Below are 21,170 nucleotides of genomic sequence, written 5' to 3'. Positions count from 1 at the left end.
AGGGGAATCAAGTGGCTTAATAAGATCCCACTATTCAGCCCAGAAAGAAGTGAATGCTGGTGTTTCCATCTCACGCTATTTTAGCATCTTTGATCGAAGGGCCGGGGTACCTTGTCCGCCAGCAGGTCGTTATCAGGACCTGGTCCACTGCAACATTGGCGGGCCGTCATGTAACACCACCGGTATCTGGACAGTGGGTTGATTATATGAGTAAGTCCGAAATCCAATGCAATTGCATATTGATATCTACGTGTTCTTAAGCCTTGGGGGTTTCTAACGGTTTAAACTAGGAATGAATCAATTGATATACCAATTCTGAATCATGAAGGCAATTGTGTTTGAAAACATAATGCATCCGAGCTATGCACGCAAAGCGATCATCGATCTGCGGGAAATGAAGACCCCTTGGCGATATGATTCCAACCACTCACATTTGAACCTGCATTTCGTTCGCAATCGATGGGCAGCAACTGGTTACAGTGCAGAGTCCAAGCGTGCACACTTATCACTCGGCGCCACCCGATATCGTGATCGGTTGCAGATATATAAGGAACGAGGCTGAAGCTAAAACCCGATGACGAGTCGACCTCCAGAGATAAAAAAGCGGTCCCTCACAACCGAATTCTTGAGAGCTGGTCCAATCCACAGACCAACCTTAGCCTTAACCCTTGACGTTGTCGCACAAATGCAAAAGCCTGGTTGTGATCTTGATCAAGCAAGCCAATTGACCTGTTCCGGGAAGGTCTCTCTGACCGGTGAGATTTCAACAGGCGAAATTCACCCAACCGACTCTCTTCCTCCTGCCCAAAGTATCGGAGCCTCGAAACGAAGTAGTACTTATGTCCTACCCCAGATATTTCTCCACGAATATCTACTTGGCTACAAAACATCCAACATGAGTTAACTGATCCGAACACCGATTATGTAAAAAAGACCCCGTCCCGGACCTGAAGGTGCCTTGCAGTTCCTCGTACTAACCCCACAAGGACACCGGCTTGCGATTCTTCTGGAAGTCCTGCAGGGGCAAATACTACAAAGTATACCCTCCCAGTTAGACACCACCGGCCATGCTTCTAGTTTGGTAACTCTTGGCTCCCCAACGCTTGCTTCAGGCTCCAGTAGTTTCCAGGTTTGACAGAACGGCATCCCGGTCACAGCGAAGGGGAAGCTTCACTGCAAATAAAATTCTCGAAAAGAAACATTGGCTTCGAATTCACGATCAATCGGTTGCCTGGTTTCGTCCTACTCATCTCAATGGCTATTCGACCTAGATGGAGGAATCACCGAGCCGAAACAGCACCGATGTGGCGCCAGTCCCATCGAGGAAAGTGCTCGTCCGAGGATACTTGAGCACGGTCAGATGTCTCCAAACATGATAACCCCTTCATTTGAAAAATCAAGCGCCAAAAAATAGCTTATATAAGTCGAGGGGAACCGGTCCACCGGAAAACTCAAAATGCTCAATTAACCTTCCCGAGGATAACCAGCGCGCGTACAATCGCAAAGGAAACTTGCTTTGCACGTTTTTTCCCCCTTTCTAAAGAACCCTCGGTTTCATCTTTCTTCCGTCAATTCAATGTCGGGCAAATCAAGCGATGTCGACGATGTCGCTGAAAAGCAATCCGACGGCGGCCGTGACCACAAAATTATCGATCACGCCAAGGCGGCTACCGATAAGGAGGGAAAGATGACCCTGTGGCAGGGTATCAGACTATACCCCAAGGCGATTGCATGGAGCGTCTTAATCTCGACATGTATCGCAATGGAAGGTTATGACCTCTGCCTCCTCGGAAACTTCTACGCCTTCCCCCAATTCAATCGTCAATTCGGAGTACCTGATGGCAAAGGCGGCTTTCAGGTTTCGGCGCCGTGGCAGGCGGGATTATCGAACGGCGCAAACGTGGGCGAGTTTATCGGCCTACTGATAAACGGGATCGTATCCGAGCGGTTTGGATATAAAAAGACAGTTCTTGCGTGTCTGGCCGTTATGGCCGGGCTCATCGCGATACCCGTTACGGCGACGTCTGTCGAGGCGCTGTTGGTTTACTATATTCTCGCTGGGATTCCGTGGGGTATCTGGCAAACGTTGACGATTTCATATGCTGCTGAGGTCTGCCCGGTTGCCTTGAGAGGATATTTGACATCATACGTCAACTTTTGCTGGGGACTCGGACAGATCATTGGTGTTGGTGTTATCAAGTCACAATTGGGTAGGGAGGATGCTTGGGCTTATAAGCTTCCGTGGGCGCTCCAATGGATGTGGATCCCACCTCTCTTCGTCGGTATCCTCTTTGCGCCGGAGTCACCATGGCTTCTCGTCAGAAAGGGCAAGCTCGAAGAAGCAAAGCGCAGCTTGCTACGACTGACAAGCTTAAACAAAGAAACCGACTTCGACGCCGACGAGACAGTATCCATGATGGTCCACACGACGGAGATCGAAAAACAGGCCACCGCAGGCGCTTCATACCTCGATTGTTTCCGCGGAATCAACCTTCGTCGAACGGAAATCACCTGTATGGTCTGGGCGATACAGAACCTTTCCGGAAACTCGTTCACGGGATATTCGACGTACTTTTTCCAGCAGGCGGGGATCGAAACCGATGATGCGTTTTCGTTTACCGTCGGTCAATTCGGTATCAATATGCTTGGAGTATTCGGCGCGTGGGCGTTGATGTCGTGGGGTGTCGGTCGTAGACCGTTGTACCTGTACGGTCTCTGCGGACTATTCACCATGCTTTTGTTGATCGGATGCCTACACTTCGTCCCAGCGTCGAGTGCGAATCAAGCGGCGTATGCCACCGGAGGACTCATGCTCGGGTGGGCAACCGTATACCAATTGACGGTCGGAACCATCTGTTTCTCCCTTGTCGGCGAAATCCCAAGCCGAAGACTGTTGATCAAGACTGTCGCCTTGGGACGTTGCGCCTACATTGTCGTCGGTATCGTGTGCAGTGTTCTAACACCGTATATGATCAACCCAACAGCATGGAATTGGCAGAAATTGACGGCCTTCTTTTGGGCCAGTATATGCTTCTGTTCAATCGTCTATACCTACTTCCGGATCCCCGAGCCTACCGGAAAGTCTTTTGCAGAACTCGATCTTCTGTTCGAGCAGAAAACACCTGCCAGGAAATTCGCTTCCACGAAGAAAAACGTTTACGAGGCCGAAGAATCGAAGAGGGCTGCTTTGGAGCTAGAAAAAGATGCGCCCGTTTATATTGAGAAGGCATAGAGAAAGATGTATAGATCTAGACTTCAGATCTTTGCGGATTTACATGGTGTTTCTTTTTTAAATTTTCCTTTTTGACGGGATATAATGGTAATGATGCATTTAATATCCTATCACCACATTCGCTTTCTTTTCGAAACGTCATGTTTGATTAGCCAAAAGCATATGACTTCGTTTTGTTTACAAGAGTATTACACGGCCATATGAAGGAACGATCGTTCAGTATAGATAGAAACGACATGAGTAGCATACTTGGCTTCGCGCTCCATCCAACCAACGTTCCAATCGAATTTAATATACAATCCAGTAACTTATATTCAAACGCCAAAGAAATAATGATCCCGATGCCTCCTCCTTAACTCCGATGTAGGCCATCTATCCCACCCTACTATACGTAAGGTTATATATGTCTACGTATATCAATTAACATCATCCCACCCGACTCTCCTCTCCCTCCGAGCCTTCACCCCCGCAATAGCCCTCCCCACCACATCAACAAAAGTCCGTTCATCGACAAGAACATTATCCTCCTGCCAATTGATCCCAGACTTCCCTTCCCTCTTCTCCGCCTGCACGGAAAAGTAGTCGACCCCTATCATCCTCGCAATATTTCCGAATCCAAAATACACAAACGGTTCCGGCTGCGTTAGCTCTATAACCGCGGCACCTTTCCTCAAAAACATCGTATGCGTTAATCCGGCTCCCGTGACTCCCATCAAGACATCGGTATTTCTGATCAGGCGTAATTGCTCCGTCACGGATAGTTTTTCCAGTTTTGTGATTTCGATGTCGGCGTCCAAGTACATCCCTTTCAGGTTCTTGACGTAATCGAACAGTCGGAGTATTTTCCTATTCTTTTGCCTTCCGATGATCCTGATCTTTACTTTTCCCTCATCACCCTTCTCGTGCGAATCCTCAACCCCGTAAAACTTCAAAACCTTCCCCACGAACCCATCCACCAACGTCGACTTTTCACAATTCCGTTCCTTCCAATGATCCTTCCAAAACGGATTGGCCCCTCCCGCCAATGGTAAAATAACAGATTTATAACACCCATCTTTCAGTTCTTGAACGCCTTGTACTTTTTTCCCAGTAACCACGTTCCATAATCCGAAGACCGGTGAGGCGTTCATTTCGCTTTCCATGTTCTCTTGGATATATATCTCCACATTCTCTCCTTCCCAAGCTCCCTCTTCTTCGTTGTTTATACCGAATAACTTTTCCCTCGCCCTTTCGGCACGTTTTAATGCATCCAACGTTAACACCGCCGACCATACTTCCATTAGCGTATGCCATATATTCCCCCCACCTTCTAATTTTACCAACATTATCGATCCGTTACACCCCCTTTCCTCATCCGAGGCCTCCTTTATACTCATATCGAACCCTCTAAGCTGCTGCCCCACCCCTGTTTCGGAAAAGTACGTACGAAAATTATGAACAGCTTGAACGCCATAACTCCAGTCCTTACTTGCCGAACAATTCAATTTCCATCGCTTTTGGGAAAATCCCCAGGGTGAGGATTGCCGGCGTGTATGCGAATTATAACGCTGTTGTTGTTGTTCCGTAGATACACCATCCCGTTTATACGGTCTCGAAGGACGAGTATTCTTCTTCTCACTACCCCTTACGTCCTCGGGAGGTAAAATCCCATTTTCGGGCCACAGATCCTCCTTTGAAATCGGCGTGGGAGGTAATGACCCGGCATCAGCGGTATATACTGCGTTTTTTGCGACGCAAAAGTTATCGGGTTCCTGTTCGATTTGGGATTGGAAACATATCAACCCTCCGTCTTTGCTCCCATCGCCGCCGTATTTTGTAACAGTAGGGGATAATCCGGGATTACTGCAAGAGACGGCCCAGGTACTCGCCAAATCGTCAAGATATCGGGTTCCGGATACTCGGGAACACCAGTCGTTCCCTTCTTCGTCGTGGACTTTTACACCGGGATTGGTGGGACCTTGGTTTGGAGATTTGATCAGTGATTTTGTCGAAGACTTTTCGACAGGTGGGAGGTGGTTGGCTGGGAGAGCGGCGTGGTAGAATGCATATAGGAAGAGAAGGATAACGGTGAAGATTAAGGCCGACAGTAGACGTTTGTTGAGGTTCAAAATCATTGTTATCGTAATGACGTCGTAGAGAGGGAAACGAAAGGGAAGGGGATTGATTAGTAACGGGCTATCGAGCTCATGGTAGAGTAAAGCTCCAAGATGACGCGCAGAAAAAAAAGAACTCAAAGTCCGAACGACGATTGCCACCCCTCTGGTATAGTTTGCAAATCAAGCCACGTCGAAATCTGGTGATATAATTTAAAAAGTAGCACAGGGATTAGATTACGTGGTCCGATCGGTTTTGCTTTAATGTTGGGGTTGGCCCGCGCAGGATGAAATATCGTCTCAAACTTGAGCGACAGGCAATGTTCTAACGCGAGGTTGTAGGCCCCGGTTGGTTGGTTCCTGCGAAGCCAGGGGCCAGATCTGAGCCGAAGCTGGGTAGGCTAAGCTTTTTCTGTACCTCGCCTGGGAAAAAGCTTCTTGAACAGAGAGGCCGAGAAACGACTTTACATGCTGAAGGGTTCATAATCATATATGTAAAAGGATATGAGTGGTATTTTAATTCAATTTCATAAACATCAACCCCATACGAAAAAGGAACAACAACCAAAAAAAGAAAACTGAATGAAAAAAAAAGCGCTAACGTATAACTGCGTAATTGGTATTAATGGTAGGGAGGAAAGAACGTTGTGTCGACGTTATGTCTTTGCCACAAAGAAAGGGAAAGAGGTAAAAAGGCCACCTTTCCAATCCCTCCCGTCCTTTCTTCGAGTTGCTTTGACCGCAGAGTCTATGAGGAATATCCGAAAAGAAGAAATTTGAAAAGAAAACCGAAGGAGAAACGCCGATGTTAGTGTTCGTTGTCAAAAATACACGGCCACTACAAAGCGCATATGCACTGGGTCCCGGTGGGATCCAATTTGGTGTACGGTCCGTTCCATGGGTGTGCGACGAAGAAGTCCCTACGGATCCACACATGTTATTAGTTTCAGGACACTTGAACGGTGGGAGGGGGAGGTGCATACTTTGGTTTTGCCAACGTAACACTGGCGTCCAAGCCTTCCCTCATCGCCTTCATCTCCTTGTCATTCAAACTGACAACGATTCTTTCGCCACCGAATTCTTCTCCTTCATTGTAAGTGGACTCGTTGAGCAGGTTGCTCTTGTAATTCTTATGCACCTCCAAGAAAGCGCTGAGGTCGTTGACATCCTGGAACGGTTGGACCGTCTTATCCGTCATCGTGTAGGTGTTGACGTGAGCGGATCGCTCGTGGCAACCAATGTACGTTAATCCGACATCCCTCATCTCGTTCAGCTTTTTTCGCCGCATGTCGATATTATCGAGGTAGGCTTCCAGGTTCTTGTACTCTTCCTCCGTGAATGTGACATAGAGCTTCTTAAGACTCAGACCCTGTTCCGATTTCGCCTGTGCCCTGAGGGTATCGTGGAGGGCAACCAGACTCCTGTTGTCGATTTCGGTTTCAAGTCTTTGGATGTTAGGAAGGCGGCAGATCTTGTCCCAGAAAATGCCAACGTCCTCGTAGTTTGATAGAGGCTCTTCGATCCACAGGCTTCTGAGGTTACGAAGCAAAATCTGGCCATCGGCGTGGTTGCCCATGAAACCAAGGATGAATGCTGGAAGACCGCTAGGGCGATAAGTGTTCACGACGAAGTTTTCCAATACACGCATATCAACGGCGGCCATTATCGCTTCGACTTTCTTCGGGAGGTCGATGAAGAATGTGATGTCCATGGTTGTGAGCTTGAGTTTCTTGTCCTCGTCACCGTGACCTTGCCAACCATCAAAGACATCAAACGGAGAGAGGCCCTGCTTGGCTGCAATGACAAGCTCTCGGAGGGTATCCTTGACACACCAAAGAAGGTTGCGAAGCTTTTCGGTTTCCAGGCGAGTGAGCCAGAGGAAGTGGAGCGTACGGATGTTGGCGAGGACCGGTCCGAGAGGTTCTGACGGGAGGAGAGAGCCGTTCAATGGTGGGAGTTTAGCGTAGAGGCAGTCAACGCTAGAAACATCTTCGAAGATAAGCTCCTGCATAGCAACGGTTTTCTGGGATGGATCGTTGAGTTTGGTGAGCATGGACTCAAGCAAGCTGTTGTCATCGGAGCAACACATGGCGTATCGGAAGCTGGTGAGCTTCTTCATGGAGGCCAACTGGATAACGGGCTCGATGGTGAGCGTTGTACAATCGGAGTGACGGCACTCATTGGTGATAACTACGGTCCTCGTATGCTGAACGAAAGGCTTGAGGTTATCCTCTGGGTCCGAGTCGAAGTACCCAGATACGATATCCACGTCCGTTGTGACCCCGTTCATATAGCGGTAATTGCACCAATATGGTCGGGGAACCGGAAAGATACCGACGGCATGGCGAGGCGGGAGGTTCTTGGAGTGATATCTGCTCATAGAGCGCTTTTTGGCGCGATCTCGACGAGCTGCTGGGTTTCCGAGATCGATAGGTTCGTCGACTTCTACCTCTTTGGCAGCATCGACTTCATTGCCGGTAGTGGGAGGAAGCGGCTGCAGTTGGAGACAGTGTGTTTGAAGACCGACGGAAGAGTACAAGATTGGGATGACCCATTCGCGGAACGTCTTGCACGTTCGAGCAGCTACCGTCAGGCCGTGGATATCGCGGAGGTCATGCATGGACTGGAAGATTTGGATCCATATTTCCGCCGGGATGAAATGGAGGTAGTCTACATCGGTCTCCTTGCCCTTGCCTTTCTCGGTGGAAGTCATTTTGTGAAGAAGCTGGCTGGAAGCTTAAAGCCAAGTAGATAGTTGAGGTTCTCCGGACCGGGATAGGTGGGATTATGTGTTACAAACAAATTGACGCTGGTGGGACCGGACGTGAGATTAGCTTTCTCGGTTGGGTTTTGGTTCTGGGAGGATACTTGGATCGAGGGACGGTGTTCAAAAGCTAGGTACCTCAAACTACCTCGTTCTGGCCGAAAATGCTATATATATTAATAGAGCTGCCGAATGTGACGGTATTGATGGCAGATATGATGATGGTGACGATGGGGTGAATATTTTTCCCTACCCCGATAGATTGTTGATGAGTCCGAAGTAGCGTGGTTTTGTTTGGAGGGGGTTTCCAGCTGAACGGGGCCGGTTGAGGAGGATGGTATGTTATCGATTAGTTATGCCGAGCACGAGCAAGCACAGCGCTACCCTACGCTATGCTCAACTCAGGTCACCCAATTCCCCTCAGCAGGGATCTCGATGTTGATATTTGTCAGCGGAAATGCTCTTTTGTCGCTGCTCTTCTGCCGGAGATAGAGAGGTAAGGGAGGGTGATGAAGAAGATGGAGAGGGAGGAGGAGGAGGACTCGAGAGAGCTGTTGGAGGTTCGAGAGGATACTTCCTAGCAGCTTAGCTGGTTAGCCCGCTTCCAAGAAACCCCAATTGATATTAACCAACCAACAAACAAACCGAAGAAATTTAAACTGCACTGGCACTCTAAACTAATTCCCGAATAAAGACCACGGAAAAGGTTGGGGGACTCCGCAAACGGTGGTTACGAACTTCAAAAACGTCAGGATTCATTCTTTTCATTTGATTGAGGGGTTTACTCGTGGAAGGAACAAGTTAACAGTGGGAGCGAATCCTACTTGCAAGGAAAGGAACTGCAACCGCGGCTGCCTGTAGGGTCTAATTAATTGCCAGGCATGCGTTTCTGTTATCCCAGCCCATAAAGTGCAGGTCCTGTCCATGCGCAGTGCGCTGGTAGGTATCGGGGGAGGCTCCTATATCCACCGGGTCTCGATTGAGTATACATTAGTGCAGTTATATGGGAAGCAATGGATGTGCAATATAATTATATCCCGCCCAAAAGAATAACATTCTGCTTTTTTTCGATATTATATAATAATATATGACTGACAAATGGCAATGCCTATGCGCATATTTAAATCCAACGAATATGGCTAAAGAGAGTTAGGAAATGTAATAATATGAACATAAGAAATATGCCAATATATGATAGTGGGTATGGTAATACATGGTGGGAATCTAAATAGCCAGCCAATCATCAAAAACAAAAAGACACTACAAAGAAACAACATGAACGATTACATCTATGGCTTCGAGTAGGTGTCAAGTCTGTTTCCGGCACCGCACTTCTGGGCCGCGTTACCCTTGCAGGTGAGGCTGCAGTCACCCTGTGGAGCTGGGCCACCGCTTGGTGTTACGTTCAAGACGTCACCGCACCAACATCTAAAGGTAATTTGTTAGCATGTCTCGTATACATAAAAGGTACAAAATATATGGGAACTTACTCTCGTCCATATTCGAGACCGAAGTACTTGTAGTCAGCGCAGGCAATGGCACATTTCTCAACCGTCATCGTGTCATCGGCATGCAAAGCGTTTGGAATGGCACGGCCACCACTAGGTTCCTTGTAGCAGCCCATGGTGGTGAAGGCACCGACGGTGCTGGGGTTACCAGTCGCTACGACAGTTGTAGCAGTCGTCGTAGGTGGTGTTGTGGTAGTTGTCGTAGTGGCTGCGGTTGTGCTCGAAGCAATAGTGCTAGAAATGGTCGTGCTAGACGTCGTTGTCGGGCTCGAGGTTGTCGTAGTAGCTAAAAAAAAAAAAGAATCAGTCTACAAGTTCAAATCTTTAATTGTGAATAAGTATGAAGGGAAGCTTACTCGTAGTAGTAGTAGTCGTAGAACTTGATGTGGTCGTAGTCAAGCTTGAAGTCGTAGCAGAGCTGACGGCTGCAGGGTCGAAAATGTAAAGATTGAACTTACTTCCAGCGCCACATTTTTCCGACGGATTTCCCGGGCAATCAAAATCGCACTGATCAATTGAAAGTTCTTCAGACTCAGCTCTGATGGTCGTACCACCCCAACATTCCTCGCCGTATTCAACACCACAGTAAGTATAACCCTTCTGGATAGCAGCATCGATACACATTTCAATGTACATGGACGAATTGGCTGCAATCAAATTGGCCAGAGCACGAGGACCATCGGGTTGAGACCAACATCCCTGGTGGACGTATCCATTATAAACCGATGGATTGCCAGTCTGAGTAGGGGTTGGAGTAGTTGACGTCGTCGTCGTCGTAGTGGTGGTAGTCGTGCTTGAGGTGGCCGTGCTAGACGTCGTCGTCAGGCTCGAAGTTGTCGTGGTCGTAGTCGAGCTTGAAGTCGTAGCAGAGCTGACGGCTGCAGGGTCGAAAATGTAAAGATTGAACTTACTTCCAGCGCCGCACTTTTCCGACGGATTTCCCGGACAATCAAAACTGCACTGATCGATCGAAAGTTCTTCAGACTCAGCTCTGATGGTAGTACCGCCCCAACATTCCTCGCCGTATTCGACACCACAGTAAGTATAACCCTTCTGGATAGCAGCGTCGATACACATTTCAATGTACATGGACGAATTGGCTGCAATCAAATTGGCCAGAGCACGAGGACCACCGGGTTGAGACCAACATCCCTGGTGGACGTATCCATTATAAATCGATGGATTGCCAGTCTGAGTAGGGGTTGGAGTAGTTGACGACGACGTCGTCGTCGGGCTCGAGGTTGTCGTGGTCGTAGTCGAGCTTGAAGTCGTAGCAGCAGTCGGGGTTGTGGTCGTAGTAGTAGAGCTGACGGCTGCAGGGTCGAAAATGTAAAGATTGAACTTACTTCCAGCGCCGCACTTTTCCGACGGACTTCCCGGACAATCAAAACTGCACTGATCGATCGAAAGTTCTTCAGACTCAGCTCTGATAGTAGTACCACCCCAACATTCCTGACCGTATTCAACACCACAGTAAGTATAACCCTTCTGGATAGCAGCATCGATACACATTTCAATGTACATGGACGAATTGGCTGCAATCAAATTGGCCAGAGCACGAGGACCACCGGGTTGAGACCAACATCCTTGGTGGACGTATCCATTATAAATCGATGGATTGCCAGTATGAGTAGGGGTCGGAGTAGTCGATGTCGATGTCGTCGTTCCGGTAGGTTGTTGACCGGGGACATACTTGTCAGATCTGGCGAAGAGGGAGATGAAAGCACCGCCACCGAAGTATCCGTTACCACCGCACATCTGGAACTCAGTAAGAGAGCAACCAAAGTTACAGTCTCGCTCGAGGGAAATCTCTGTTGGAACGTCGTTACCGCACCAACATTCGGAATGGTACTGGGTACCGGCGAATGTCCATCCGGCGGCGTAACAGGCTTCGATACAAGCCTCGTTGTCGTTGGTAGGCCTGCTCCAAAGTTGAGTCTTCAATTGACGGCCAGGATTGTTCTCCTTAGCGCAACCGATATATCTGTAGAGACCAGTGGTGCTGTTCGTCATAGGTCCGAACTGTTCAGCGATGGCATTGCATTCAAACTGGAAAGTCTGCTTGCCAAAAGTAGGGTCGTTGATGTTCATGGTCCAAACAGCGTATCCCTTATAGGGGTCAGTATTAACTTGAGTCCTTGGAACGGAACAGTAGAGATTGGCAGTCTCGGATTGGCCTGTGGCGATGAGAACACCTTCTGCGAGGTCGACGCCGTTAGAAGCACCGATGATGCTGTCAGAACCAACGGGAGGCTTGGAGACGGTGATGGAGAGAGAGGCAGCGTTTGGACCACCGTTGTTGGTGACACGAAGCTTAAGATTGAGGGTATTCTGCTGAACGACGTCACCGAACGAGAATGGAACATCAGGATCGAAGGTAACCCATCCGCTCTTATCTGGCTTCTCGAATTCGATAACAGCCTTTGGTGGGTCCGCGGCAGTGGCCAAAATGTTAACGGTCTTGCTTCCAACGCTGGAATTGATCTTGACATAGACGGTGTAAGACGAAGAAACGTTCGTGTAGAAGTTGACGTTTACATCCGCGCCATTATTGGCAGCCACTGAGGTTGGGAGGTCGTAGAAAGTGAACGGGCCGACCTTGTGGGTGTTTCCACTGATGGTAGGATCGACCCATGGGCCAGTGGCAGACTGGGTGGAGAACTGATAGCTGGTAATTGTAAGCGGCGAGTCACCATCGTTAGCAACGATGAAAGTTTGGTCGACACCGGTGGTGGAAGATCCAGTAATATAACCAGCGAAGGTAACAGTCTCCGGACGAACAACCAAGAGAGCGTTGGATGAACGACCGGTACCAGTCAAAGAGGCGGAAATTTGGGTGGAGTATCCAGCAACATCGTTGGTGGTATTGAGGTAGACATCGGCAGTCAATGTTCCGACAGTCTGCGGGCTGAAGACAGCAGTGAATGTGAAGTTCGAACCGGCAGCGATAGTAGCTGGGACGGTAGGAACGGTATCAAGCTGGAAGTTGGTGATAGATGAAAGACCAACACCGGTAACCTGAAGAGCGATCTTGGCACGGCAGGAGACAGTCTTAGCAGCAGTTGTGGAACCGATGTTGGCGTTACCAAAATCATAGGGATCAGAGCACTCCAAGGGAGAATTGACCGGGGATCCAAATGCATAGAGGTATCCCTGGTTGGTGCCAATATAGGCGATACCGTTACCGAACACTGGCTTCTGGAACTTGGTGACACCGGGGACGGTGAAGGTTCGAAGAGTTGGGATGATTCCGTTTTCAGGAGTCGCCTTGTAGATACGCAACCCAAATCCTTGAACATCAGAGACCCAAGAAAGACCGCTGTTTGGCTTTCCTGGGAAGGAAGTAATGGTACCGTGTCCGACACCAAGAATATAGGCGTTCTTCTCAGTGCTGTAAGCGACAGGAACGAATCTAGGATTTCCGTTGGCATCGCAGCTGAATTCGAAGACGCGAGTGGGGTATTGGATAATGTTGATATAGATATAACCACTGGTCGCAGAGAGAGGATAATAACCAGCACCGGCGTAAACGGAATTCTCGTTTTTGTAAACACCAAGAATGGCATCCTGCTTGGTGTCGCTCATGCAGTAACCTCCCAAGTTGTCGAGATCGAGGAAGTAAGTCTTCGAGTTCTTACCCGTGACGACACCAATACGAGGAGCATTCGGACAGCCGAACGGCGCGATGTTAAGTGGAGAGGTACCCAAATCTTGATCAGCACCGTCGAGAGCCTCCTTTTCGTAAGGCATGAAAAAGTCGACGACACGAATAGTACCGTCTTCTTGAATGGTAGCGTGAACAGCTGCTTCTTCTAAAGACGACGGAGGTTGTCTACCGGGAACCGGAGTACCGTGTAGCTGGGAAGCATAACCGTTACCGGTTGCAAACCACATAGATCCACGATTATCAGAGGAGATACCACCGCCAGACATCCAAATACCACCACCCTTAACCTCAGTGCTTTCGGGGCCACCTTGCATAGCATAGCTCTCGACAATGTCACCGGAGGTCTTGTCCCATCCGACCAACCAACCCGAGAAGTTGTATTGGACACAGTGGGAGGCGAAACCGGCGTAGATGAATTGACCGTGCTGCAACAAGGCTGGACGTTGGTGTTGGTTACCACCCTTGAACAATCTTTTCGGGTTGTTCCTGGCGGCGATATCTTCGAGGGGAACCGGGAAGTTTGGTCTGTCGGCAAGAGTGGTCGTGTCAATCGCATAAATAAGGTATCTACCGTTGAGACGGCCCTTTTCAACATCACTTTGATCTCTGTAGGTCTTGATAGTCAAGTACCAGGTTTCTGTGTCAGGGTCGATAACACCAGTAGCCTATATCACAATGTTAGCACGTCACCGACATCTGGTTTCACACAGCCTTTACGCACAGTATTTCCAACAAGTGGGTTGATATCCAGACATCCGTCGAGATCAGCTGTCAAGAAAGGAATGGCAAGTGTACGCTCAGCAACAATATCACCAGTCTTGGCATCGATCTTGTAAACCTTGTTCTGGGTGGTCGAAAGGTAAACATATTGTGTAGTCCCGGCGTTTGGTGTGAACACCAGAGGTTGGGCGAACAACTGCTCCTTGATATTTCTGTAATTGCCGGTAAGTGACAATCTCCATAGCTGACCAAAGGCGCTTGATCCGACGACCGCGGGGTCCATGTTATGGTTTCTATAGGCTCGTTCATTAGCATAGGAGCCTCCAAAACTGCTTCGGATATACATATAGGGGTGCATACGTCTCATAGCATGCTCTCGAGTTATCACCACAGCTGGTGATTGTATCCGTATCAGCGAGAGAAGAAACCAGAGGGGTCCAGTTAAAAACGGCCAAAGCCGCGGCGAGCAGGCCGCCCGCAGAGCGGAAGTACTTCATAGTCGATTACAAGGCAAGCACAAATAAAAGATTTATCGCATTAGGTCCCTCCCAAAAAACAAAGAAGCTATCACCAATTCTAAAATTCCGCGTTAAAATTGTTGCAAGTTGTTGTGTTGGAAATTAACAAAACCGACGCCGTTTTTTCTGGTACCTGATTATTAAAAAAAATAATTACTATTAAGTATAATATAATGCCCCGTCGGAACAACTTCGTCAACCTAGTCGAAATAGAATTGACGACGAAGCCGATTGTAAATTTTATGAACGAGTGAAACTACGCAAAGAGCGTATAACAGGGCAATGGGCGAAAGATGGGCGAGAGGCAAAAAGGCAGAAGAGGCCCGCTACGAGCGATGGAGGGGATCCAAAGCTCATATACCCAAGCGGTCTCCGAACAGGGGGCTCGCACTTTCAGCTCTGACTTGGCGCACCCGGCCAGATGGCCCCAAAATTACAACGGATCAGACAGGTGCTTCTGTTGTTCCTTGCTTCCGCAGCGATTCGAAATTCAGTCCAGGCGCCATGGGGCTCGGCAGGCCTGCAGGTGGGAGAAATAGGTCGTGGCACCACCTGCATGGGCCGAGCGTTCGCCAGGGGAATGGTGTTCGCCCTAGGGACTATCCTCACTGGGCTAAGGCACCGCCCATCCAATATGATTAGAGACAGGATAATATTTAATTATCGTGCTATAATTTCGTAATTAATTCTATCAAGCCACGAGCTATTGTTGAGCCGCAGATAACTCCCCGCGATCTTCAGACAAGCAAGATCAAGACAGAGTTTTCAGCTTAATTACCCTTCCCGCATCCGTGGGCGGGAGTCGAGTCAGCCAAGTGAACGGATGCTCAACATTGCAATTGCATTCAACCATGTACTCCTAGCTACGCGGAAGAATCGAACCCCTGCGCCAGGAACCCAGTCGCGCACGTTGCCCAGCAGGAACTGCAGGAACTTCAAAGTTCATGCAAGACTCCCAACTCCTTCCTACCGCCATCGTCACACCGATGACGAGAAAGAAGGAGCCTGCCTAAGACGGCGAAACAAAGCCTCCTAGACTTTCCAATCCACACTTGGTTCCTTAGATCCTCCTTGATTCTTTCCTCTTTCGCTTGGCTGGGAACCTACAGCCACGGCGGTCCCACAATGCTTTTTCCCTCGGTGCTCCAGACACAAACTCGGCTACCCGGTACGGAGCACAATCATTTTTAGGTAAAAGGGGTAAATATCCAACTAACAGTTCTCCACAGCGCATACATACATCGAGATCTCAATACCACGAATATTTAAACAGCCTCAGCTGTGTGGAATGTCGTCTAGAAAGGCCTGAAGATACGTTAGTTTCTAATACAATGTTGGTTTTGACCCAACTCCGGGAAAATAGCCCCCGGATAGATTATCCGTACAATCGTTGGACCCACTCAAATTAACTAGCGGACCTGAAATTAGAAAATGTCGACTGATATCGTATTTCGCCTGCAGAACAAAAAAATGTCTTTGATTTTTCCCTACAGGCATTTCGGGTTAAGATTGCCAACTGTTCGGCTCAATTGGAACGGATCCTTCCTGCAGAAGCCCTGCACCCTTTGCGATTGCGATTACTATAAAATGCGATTGCTGCACCGACAATGAACTGATCCTGAGGTGATGTTTTCGCACTCCAAACTAGCAACCGTACAGACGCCACGGTCATGGAACAAGGCTCCATAGCTCAGCGTGATGTTACTGCATAGCATGCGAATATGTATAATATGAAATGTTAACGTCAAGCGCGAGTTCGACTTTCGTTGGAACCGGCTCAGAATTGCTTTTTCCTAGGAACAGGATCTTCGGACCTGCTTTTGATGCGCCCACGTCTATCTATCGTTAGTTTTCTCTCGTGCGTCGAGAGCTTGATATGAAGATAAGCCGCACCAGTTAAGATCCGTCCTCTCTTAGATTTCCTTCCAGATATCAATTTTAAAAAATCCTCATTAGTTCATTAGATGGCACTAAGATTATTATTTGCGGAGTTGTGAATATGAAATTGCTGTAACACAGCGACCATGTACGCCAACAATAATGAGAGTTATACTCCCATTGACTCCGAATAAAAGGGGCCGCCCAAGGCCCCGAGGACCACAAACTGTCTCCATCTGAAGCCGCAACACCAAACCGCTATACGTCATCTCGCCAAAGCGAAATTAGGGAAGGTGTATTTTTACACAAGCAAGGGCTGCCTCACTAATGGTCTTGTTCCGTCTTTGCAGCACACATTTTGACAATGCATAATCATGCGTTCACTTAGACCAACCGGAACCGCAGGGGTGGGTTGAGAGGCCGAGTAGCATTTTGGAAACCTCAACCCCAACCGTGTTTCTCAGCTGCAGGACGAACAGTCATTGTTATCGCACGTGTATCCCTTCTTGAGGGCTGAGAGCTGGCGCGCTCAGGAACCCATCCCTTGGCTGGGGCTGAATGTTGGGATGTTTTATGTATTTCCCGGTCTAGATTTGACACAATGATTCGAATCTTCTTCCGTGCTATCCGGCCTCCTGGTCCGCGATATCGGGAGGGTAAGGATCAATATTCGGTGTTACATCCGATCATTATCGATATCACATCCCAAGATTCAAGAAGATCATAACCCCTTTCGAAACCCTTGCTACGTGGGATAGAGATCCCGCCGGACTTGGTCCGCAAGAAGAGAAGGAGCAAAAAGTTCTCCCGTGGGATTTTTTTGCCATGAATTGTAGAATTCAAAAGAGATTCCTCGCTGGCACATGAGGGTCGCTTATGCAATGCAGCCCCCCTGGCGAATGCATCAAAGTCCTCAGCCTGGTGTTTTGCAGGAGATTTTTCGTGACAGAAGCGACGGCTGAAATAAATATTCCCAGCGTTCAGATTTAGCGCTTTGGTCTGAAGAATTTCCCCTTGTTGACGACTCGCTAATCCTCTTCCATTCGGTATGGCTTCTGCCAGCTGAAGTGGACTGATTTTATTCGTTCTTTCGAATGACGAAGTCTCCATCAGTTCCAGATGTTCGTTGTCAATGTCAACCTGTTGTAAATTAGTCACGAACAACGCACCAATTTTACGAAACCGACGAGTTCGAAAGGTTCGTCGGCGGCTGGATCGATTAGATTGAGCTCATGAGTACTCATGCCCATCCTAAGATCTGCATCTGCCGAAGTCAATTCGCAATAAAGTCCCAACAATTCTGTAAGGCTGAGACTATTAAGATTTTCCTTGTCTTCCCAAATATATTAATACCGCGGCTCAAGTGTCCAGCGTTGGCCAGGTTGAACGTTGGGTCAATTGAACTGCTGTCGTGCACTGTGCAGGTCAATGCGATTGCGACAGGACGTGGGGGTGCGCCACCATCCTTTCATGTTCTATCTATCAGACCAATATATGTATTCATAACGTAGATACATGTGCGAGTGGGAGTGCAAGTGCTCTTGTCTCAGGCTTCACCAGATATCGATATGGTAGGGTGCGCGCTCTCTTGGGGCCTGTAGGCCAAAAATCCAGAGGAACAAAAATCTCATAATTTCCAAGGATTCTCCAATCAACATGACAAAAGCATCTTGTTTCCTAACGAAATACGCCACGGCGCTAGCAAAACGAACCTGTAACTCGACTATCTAGATCCGGTCGCGGACATGATAACCACGTCTATCTTTTTATCTCCGTTGTAGACGGCATTCAGCCAAGGAAACGTTGTGTCTGCGTTTTATATTTATCAGCCGCAGCCGAATGTCAACTGTCACAACAGCTGGTTTGTTTCCCACATCAACTGCAGGTGGTTTGAATCTCTGCTTTTCTGGCGCCGGCACGAGGAAATATTTCTTATATATTGACTCGCATGTGTTTAACGTACACGGCTTGTAATTATGACGGGTCATGAGAATGACGCCGTGTAGAACTCGATAGTATAGACACCTGTATACTATCAACTAGTTGAATTGATAGCAGATCGAATCCTAGGACTGTAAACTGCAAAGCGATCGAGATAATATAGAACTTTGAAACTTCTGCCACACATGCACATTAAAACAATTTATAGTCAAAATACTCTATACATTTCAGGGCCATTAAATATAATATGGAACAAAGATAGAAAAAAATTACTCTCAATCTTCCACCATGATACCAGATCATATCCATTCAGCTAAGATATCCCAGGAACCGGCTTTGGAGATCCCGGATTCTGGAAATTAATGACATTTGCGTCATATTCTTCCGTTTCTCGATGGCTTGAGTTTCTTGGTCCAGAGTCTGAGGACAAAGATATGTAACGACTCGTAGCTGGTCCTTCTGCAGCGCGCAGCTAACATAGAAGTGACTGCCACAGCGGTCATTCAGAAGTTCGGGACCACTATCAATACACCCATGAATAATTAGTCCTGTCTTGGAACTAAAATTTAGAAAATCCGACTTACTATATACTATCCAAAGCCTTCTCATAATTATCCATCTGAAGAAGCATTTTGTCCGCGTTCCGGCGCGTGGAGAAGTATTTCCGCAATCTTTCCAGCACTTCTGCATCATTCTTACAAAATGAAATTGGAGAAATATATACTTTCGGCGACGCTGGTTTCCCCGCTTTAACTGTAAAGTAAAACCCAGGACCCGCGCGTTCGGCGCCTCCAGTTGGTAGTACATCCGGCGCGTCACCGGTAAAGATCTTCCAGAAATCTTTCACGTCTGCTAGAGCTTCGGCACTGTATTCTGATATATCGTATCGACCTCCGAGTGTAAGGGCGTCCATAAGGTAATCCACTGTGGTATTTGGGGCTCGAGTATATATTTTGATTCTTGATGTTGTCGGGGATGTAAGATCGAAGGAGAATATACCTGTCTCCATTCCCCATTTCATAGCCGCATCGTTGAGATAATCCAACAAAGGCTCCACATTGAGAGATCGGTATTGCACCGGTGGAAGAGCTCGAATAGCCTGCATGACAACTTCAAGATTGGAAACGCTAAGTTCCTGAGCCCTTAAGCCTGGGAAAATATATAACTTGACAATCGGCCCTGATCTATCGATATCCCGAGTAACAAAGGTCCCCGCCTTGGGCGCGAGTTCGAAGTTCAGCTTGTCCGTCATCTGAACGTTTTCTAGAGACTTCGGTAGCAATCTTTCGGTAAAATGATGGTACCAATCTAGATCGAGTCCAACAACAAGTCCTTGAGCGTCTAGATATCTAATCCAAGCATCTGTTTCGTAGCGGTTGAATGGATCCGCCGCTGTCCCCGCCTGTGGTCCGATAGGTTCGAAGGAGGTCCGTATAACGCCTTTCCCTTCAAGACCCCATTCCCAGCTGAGATCTAGAGGTGTTCCATCAGGCGTCTGGGGACTTCTCCATCTTAGATATCCTGTTTCGTCTGGTGATGGGCCTAGCTCTGGGATCACATGCAAGGCATAGAAAAGTAATTCGTTGTATTGTTCCGAATAGGTGTATCCGGCGTACTTGAGAAGCTCTGCGAGGTGGCTGCCGGTTCTTTCCCACCAGAATTGGTGGTCTTTGTTTCGAAATTGGATAAGGGAGCTGACTATATCGAAGGGAAGTCTGTTGTCTTTTGAGTTAGAGCTCATGGTTGTGTTGTTAGATATCGCAATTCTATTCTCTGCGGTACCGCTGGTTATAGATATCATATAAAGGTGAGGTAGAGTTCGAAAGGCTAGTTTCCAACGATGCTATACGAAGGCTTTCCCCGACTCATATATATACTGTAGGCTCTCCTATCAAGCTAGAGAAATCCTAGGTCTACTGCCGGATAATAGGTCGATTAGAATTAATTATAGTTAAGTAATGCAACATACGAGCTGCCCTGGCTTGCTGTGCCTCTTGAATATATTAGGCTGCCCAATATGTACCCTCCTTTCTCTCCCCTTGAATAAGAAATAGGGTATGAATGATAATACGTATGGCTTGAGAGCTAGTTAAGAGAGTACCAAGCAACCTAAGCAAGAGAATAGTACGCCGGTAAAAGCTTGACTGTCTCACACTAGCATGATGACAGGAAATGCAGGGACTTATACTGCCGAAGGTGGGAAGATCCTGGGTTCGGTCGAAGGACGTGGCGTTAGCTTGGTTCGGAACGGAGTACTATTGATATTAAACCGGAGATTTAACGTATTGCTCTATAGCGAGTGGCTCGTAGTTACAATGTCCGTTACTTCGAATACCTTTATCATATATATGAGTCGTGTGATATATACGCGTGTACCCGGAGAGGTCTGAGGAGGCCCTGGTTACGAGAAACCCCTAATATCAAATCCATTCAAACTTAAACTAGTCGCTAAGTACCGAGCTTCCAGTTTTGTATTTAAATTCCCAGCTGCCTACGGCTACCACCTGATTCCGAACGGTGGCCTCAGTCTGAGGGGCGTTTACAAGATGTCTTTAAGTCATAATAAACGCATTACAATTTCGAATTAAGAGTAGACCCATGTATGGCCATACAAGGGTAAGGTAGCATCGACATCGAGAGCCTAGTTGTTCATTAATTAAATCTAGCATTGTTGGGATGCTATATGAGCCTCGTTATGACCATTCAGGAAGGCGTGATATGTCTTGCTAGCCGAGTTACAACGCAATAGTCTGGACATTCCGCTTCGGATCCTGATTCCCATAATCGCTCGCAATTATTGCCGACGTTGCCGGCTTTTGACAAATACCGCGCAGCAAACATGGACATAA

At 47.9% G+C, this 21,170-nt stretch overlaps 5 protein-coding genes across 5 annotated transcripts; 1 reads left to right on the top strand and 4 right to left on the bottom strand.

Annotated features, from left to right (window-relative positions):
- Positions 1-1,576: 1,576 nt before the first annotated feature.
- DFL_003883 (uncharacterized protein) lies at positions 1,577-3,232 on the top strand (the record flags this gene model as incomplete). The annotated part of the gene is made up of 1 exon (XM_067632882.1): positions 1,577-3,232. One exon carries the CDS (start codon positions 1,577-1,579, stop codon positions 3,230-3,232), a length of 1,656 nt encoding a protein of 551 aa, XP_067491107.1.
- A 416-nt stretch (positions 3,233-3,648) lies between these two features.
- On the bottom strand, positions 3,649-5,346 carry DFL_003882 (uncharacterized protein; the record flags this gene model as incomplete). Its single annotated transcript, XM_067632881.1, has 1 exon — positions 3,649-5,346. The coding sequence occupies one exon, from the start codon at positions 5,344-5,346 to the stop codon at positions 3,649-3,651; it is 1,698 nt and encodes a 565-aa protein (XP_067491106.1).
- Positions 5,347-6,163: 817 nt separating this feature from the next.
- DFL_003881 (uncharacterized protein) lies at positions 6,164-8,038 on the bottom strand (the record flags this gene model as incomplete). The annotated part of the gene is made up of 2 exons (XM_067632880.1): positions 6,164-6,245; positions 6,309-8,038. 2 exons carry the CDS (start codon positions 8,036-8,038, stop codon positions 6,164-6,166), a joined length of 1,812 nt encoding a protein of 603 aa, XP_067491105.1.
- A 1,340-nt stretch (positions 8,039-9,378) lies between these two features.
- DFL_003880 (uncharacterized protein) lies at positions 9,379-14,481 on the bottom strand (the record flags this gene model as incomplete). The annotated part of the gene is made up of 5 exons (XM_067632879.1): positions 9,379-9,517; positions 9,580-9,883; positions 9,954-13,929; positions 13,986-14,277; positions 14,345-14,481. The coding sequence occupies 5 exons, from the start codon at positions 14,479-14,481 to the stop codon at positions 9,379-9,381; spliced, it is 4,848 nt and encodes a 1,615-aa protein (XP_067491104.1).
- A 4,149-nt stretch (positions 14,482-18,630) lies between these two features.
- On the bottom strand, positions 18,631-20,062 carry DFL_003879 (uncharacterized protein; the record flags this gene model as incomplete). Its single annotated transcript, XM_067632877.1, has 2 exons — positions 18,631-18,841; positions 18,906-20,062. The coding sequence occupies 2 exons, from the start codon at positions 20,060-20,062 to the stop codon at positions 18,631-18,633; spliced, it is 1,368 nt and encodes a 455-aa protein (XP_067491103.1).
- Between the last annotated feature and the right edge of the window lie 1,108 nt (positions 20,063-21,170).

The sequence above is a fragment of the Arthrobotrys flagrans genome, assembly GCF_004000055.1.
Source record: "Arthrobotrys flagrans strain CBS H-5679 chromosome Unknown unitig_0, whole genome shotgun sequence".
Classification (NCBI taxonomy): Eukaryota; Fungi; Ascomycota; class Orbiliomycetes; order Orbiliales; family Orbiliaceae; genus Arthrobotrys; species Arthrobotrys flagrans.
Note: the sequence above shows the minus strand (reverse complement) of the source record. Positions and strands in the feature narration are given on the sequence as shown.